Source organism: Tarenaya hassleriana, unplaced genomic scaffold (assembly GCF_000463585.1).
Source record: "Tarenaya hassleriana unplaced genomic scaffold, ASM46358v1 Cleome9, whole genome shotgun sequence".
Classification (NCBI taxonomy): Eukaryota; Viridiplantae; Streptophyta; class Magnoliopsida; order Brassicales; family Cleomaceae; genus Tarenaya; species Tarenaya hassleriana.
This window is the reverse complement of record NW_010971389.1, coordinates 393,459-398,939: the sequence shown is the minus strand read 5'-3', so window position 1 is coordinate 398,939 and position 5,481 is coordinate 393,459. Positions and strand designations below refer to the sequence as shown.

Here is a 5,481-nt window from a genome sequence, read left to right as displayed (position 1 = left end):
TATATATATATATATATATATATATAATTGGTTGGAGGAGTGCTGTGTTTGTGAAATGGCGTTTTGATGTATTCAAATAACAGGGAATGGTTCAAATTCACGACTGTGAGACCGTTGAAGCAAACAAGTGTGTTACAAAGTCGTCGTGTTTTATTACGGCTTATAAAATTCTAATAACGAAGTTCTATTTTATTTTTTCAATTTGAGACATTTTCATAACATTTTTCTCCGGCAGATTTTCCAATATTGTCAATAATTTTTCACAATATAATAATGGCCTTGGGATGGTAATCCCAAGTACAAACAGTTCATGCTTTCCTTTAAAAAAAAAATATTTAACCCTTCTTGAAATATTTATAAAAAAATATAAACATTGATGTGTTGGAAGAGATTATGTTTTTCTAATGGGAAAATAAATCCAGCCATTATGATTTTATTTTGATCACATTTCATATAAGTAGTTATCACACTATTATATATCATATGATAATCTGATACGAACCTAATTCATATAAATCACAGACCCCTTTAATTAACTAAAAAATAGTAATTTCTTTACAAATTTTATAAAACTATGAATAAAATTATCAAATACCTTTATAAAAATAAAATCTGATTCTACAGAATTATTTATATGTATAAAATTATTGTCCCTTTTTATATATATTTTTAGATCCGTCACTGATGATAATGGTTGAAAATGTACACAGAGACACTCAATGAATGAAGATGCATTATCAATTAGATATCAAATTTTATAAGATGGTAGATTTAAAATTGACTAATATTTAAGTGCGAGGATATTACTCTGATAATGATTGTGGATTTTTTTAATATTATTTGTTGGTGGTAGTGGCCAAATATAAATGGTTTTAAGAAATAAAATTTAGTTTTCAATTTTAATATTTGTATTTTACAAAATATAAATAAATCAAAGTCTCATTTAGCAGTTATTAAATTGATATAAAATCATCGACTCATTAGGTGTAGGAATATCCCTAGAAGTTGTGGGGGTGTCATGCTCTATTTTTTATTTCCTTTTGAATACTTTAATAACATTTAGGAAAAATATTTTATAATTATAAGAATAACTAATACCAAACAGATAATTAAGACATCCAAAGTAGTTGGAGTTGTGATTAGATAGATACCTAAACTTACAAACAACAAAGATATCTACTTCCGACATTTTCTTGCATGTTATATAAAGATTTGGACATTGCACACGCAATTTGAACATTGATTTTTCAGTAAAAATTAAATTAAGCTTTTTGAAAGAAAATGCATTCTCTTACGCCATTATATATCGTAGATTCTTATAATAGGATTAGTGTTAGTGTATTAATATGATTAGTAAGCGATCATATAAACTAATATAAAAAATCACAGAGTAAAAGTATTCTATATCTATTTTTGATTTCATGCATATTTTCGTTTTCTATTGTTAGATTTTGATTGATTAAATATTAAATCGACAAATTGTTGGATCTTAACATGATATATATGTCTAAAATATATAATGTTTTAAATATTTTACAATATTTATTATTATTTATTTATTAGAGATCTATTAATATCCACCACAGTCATATTAAAAACGGAAAAAAAATGTCATGATCATTTTTTTTTAATGGAGTGAGGTTTATGAATTTATTTTTTAAAGTTATAAAATAATTATGTGTGTCATATTATAATAAAAATTTACGCATACTCAATACATTCCGAATTTTTTTTATTGTTTAATCGTAATATTCTCATATTTCAACTTACCCGTTTCTATTCTAAAATTTAATGTTCGTAACAATATGTTAACCATATATACACACACACACTCACACTCGTGTGTGTGTGTATGTGTATTTGTATTTGTATGTATACACGAGGATGGAGGTGTAAAGGAAGAAGCGACAAAGACGTATACCAAGATATACACATATCATATTATAAATATTATTATTGTTTTTGGTTTAACCGAACAAAAAGAAAATCATAATTATTTTATTAATGTTGTTTTTAAGGCATTCGGTTTGCTTTTCAAAGAGCAAACAAACATAATTATTATATATTGATTACAATTGTTTCTAATGATAGACGAGATCATATGGATTCTTTCTACACACAATTTTTTTTTTTGACAAAACGTTTATAAACTTTTAAAATGTTAAAGTAATTAATAAAAACCCATCATGTCTTTATGAGTTGGGCAATGTCCCATGTGCTTAATCACTCAAAATTAATTATTATACAGATTTCTGAAAAATCAAAATAATATTTTAAGTTGCATTGGTTTCCTCAACAAACAGACAAAACATTATAAATATCATGATGCAATAACTTCTTTTCATTGTGTCATCATCATTCGCAAACTAATGTTCTTTTGAACTCATATGGTCCGGCAATCTTTTTTTTTTCTTCCTAAATGAGATTAATTTTTTATTGTGTATTTATTTTTTCATAATTTCTGCAGTAAATAATAGCTTTTATGAAATTGTTTTAAGTTTTTTTCTCCAGTAAATACGACATTGTGATTTTACCATTTGAGTAATAAGCATCTACGTTCCATATCAACAAGCAAATATATATATATATATATATATATATATATATATATCGTTTAAAGAGTGTTATATATACAATGAACTTGGTTCCAATTTGAAAACCGACATGCATGGCTGTGGGGTTCATGTTTACATCATGAACAGTTCATGCACAAAGATGTACTTTCATGTACATTATCTTAAGCATAATAGCATATTATATAATATATTATCTATAACCAATAAAAAAAATGAAAATCACATGTTTGAAATGAGCTAATATATGAAATTTTCACATAATATCATTAGATTTGAGAATTACTTGATGCATCGATTATCCTAAAGAAAAGAACTTAGAATGAATTTGAGTAATTTGTCTTACAATAAGTTATCATATTGATTAAAGAAGCAGTACTTTTGAACGAATATGTCAAACTTTTTTTAATTTTTTTTTAGATCAATAATCTATAACATGAGAAGATATGTACGTATGAATATATGCACGTATGTATGTAGAGCCGTATCAAATTTTTCTGTGTTATGTATGTTTTATAAAATTCAATCAATAAAAATATAAATTTTAAAATTAAAAATTATTTCTATTAAAAATATTTTAAAATATTAATCATAAATTTATAAAATAAAAATAATAAAATAAATTTATTTAATGATGTTTAAAAATATTAATTTATGTAACAAATATTATTTAATGATAAAAAAAATTCTGTAATATTTAAACATATAAATTATGAAACCAATTTAAAATTGAATTTGAATTAACTATAAATTAATAATAAAATTAAATTTTGTAACGTAATTAATTTTAATTTATATTTTTTAATAATAATGTTGTATAATTATTATTTTTTAAAAAGAAACAGATGTAGAAGTTTAAAAGATAATTTATAAACTTTATTTTATTTACTTTTTTATAACTAAGTATAATTAATAGTAATAAATATAACTTAAATTTGGGATCCAAAATTTATGAGATCATGTTCCATTGCATCACTCTCACTTGTTAAAAGATGGTCATGTATATATATATATATGTGTGTCATGTATCATTAAAAAAAATTCCAATTCCAACAAATATTTTCGTCGGATCGATCGAGAGCACTACAAGAATTACAGATATTTGTGATAGATATTTCTGTCGCAAACAGAAGCAAAATTCTATTACAAAAGGACATTTGCGACAGCGAACGACAGAATAACATCCGTCGACAATTTTCTTTCGCAGATTGTCGTCATCTATCGCAATTTTGGCGCAAATCTTTATGCGACAAAATGCAATATGAGTTCGATTTCGATATTCAGTCGTTATCTGTCACAAATCTTTATGCGACAGAACACTCTGTCATATTTCGCAATTTTTCTTGTAGTGGAAACTCGAACATCATTGTAGATGCCGAAGATCAAGGATCATACGAGGGATATATATTTTCACCCCGAGCACATTGTAGAATTGTTCCGAGTTGATCGATCTTTGCCACACCTCTTACAGTTACACCATATGTTTGGGAGACTTTGGAAATCCAAAACCATAGAAATACCGAGGACAACGAAAAAACTCTTAGTTTATATTAGGTTTTTGTATTATATATATTTTTTAAAATATTTTGGTTGATTTTTTATAATTATATTATTTATATGATTATATAAAAATATATTAAATATTTTAAACTAAAATAAAGATATTAGATATTAGATATTTTTATATAATTATATATATATTTTCAACCGATATACTTTGATATTTCGAAGAGTTTTTCAACTGTTCTTTCAAGAGATATCCCTTGAGAAAATATAAGTTAAAAACCACAATTATGGTTTTGGAATTCATAATAAAATGGATGTATATTAGAATTAAAAAAATAATTGAATTTTTTTCTAATTTTAAAATAGCTCTTGAATATGCTAACATTCTCCTGTATAAACACTCCGTTGAATATATATTTAAGCTCCAATATATTTGTATTGTTATATTTTTTATAAAACAAAAGCTTTCGTGTTGTGGTGAACATTAATTGTTAAGTTGTATAAAAATCATACACAATTCAAGAGTTTTAAAAAAATATATATATATTTTTTAAAATTAACTCAACAAAAAAAATAAATAATTCAAAAGACAGTTGGACAAGAAGTCTTCAAGATAGTATCAATTACATACTGGGTTTTAATTTTTATGGATTAAAAAAAAAGATGACTAAAATTACAAATAAAAACTCCAAAAAGACCCAAATTAATTCAAACCCTATGCACTATAAAATCTAATTTAAATTAAATATTCCTCCTCAAATTCCTCCTTCCAATATATAATATACGCCCAAGGGCCAAACCTCAACATTTCCACATCCATTTTCACACAAAACCCAAAACAAAAAAAAGTTTTTTTTTTTTTGTAAAAGAGCATAGCCATGAATTCTTCTCTTTTAACTCCATCGTCTTCATCATCTTCTCACATCCAAACTCCGGCGAACTTCGACCACGACGACTTCCTCGACCACATCTTCTCCTCCGCTGCTCCTTGGCCCTCCGTCGCCGACGACGACGGCAGCGTTCCTCTGCCGTCCTCTGATGTCCAGCAGCAGCAGCAGCAGATCATGATGATGCCTTTGCCCTCTCTGTCCAACGACGTCGTTGACGGCTCTGTCCAAGCTCTCTACAATGGCTTCTCCGGATCTCTCCCTTTCCATCTCCCTCAGGCATCCTCTCTCCCTCTCTCTCAAGCAAATCAAGCAAAAAGATCTGAACTTTATGCGAGAACGGTTTTAAAAATCTGTACTTTAGAAATCCGTCTTCTGTGATTTGATTCGATGTATGTAATTTCGTATAGGGGCCGGGGGGTGGGATGATGAACCAAGGGCAAGGCCAAGCTCCGGAGACGGCGGCGCCGCAGAAAAGCGCGTCGGCGACCACCGCTACCATCGGAGGCACGGGG

The 5,481-nt window shown here is 27.2% G+C and overlaps 1 protein-coding gene across 1 annotated transcript in view; it reads left to right on the top strand.

The window, feature by feature from the left end:
- Positions 1-4,883: 4,883 nt before the first annotated feature.
- Positions 4,884-5,481, top strand: part of LOC104803566 (transcription factor bHLH66) — a 3,301-nt gene continuing 2,703 nt past the window's right edge. Inside the window, exons 1-2 of the mRNA XM_010527511.2 lie at positions 4,884-5,245; positions 5,377-5,476. Of these exons, the coding sequence (XP_010525813.1) occupies positions 4,958-5,245; positions 5,377-5,476 (388 nt within the window). The 5' untranslated portion in view covers positions 4,884-4,957. The remainder of the gene's footprint in view (positions 5,246-5,376; positions 5,477-5,481) is intronic.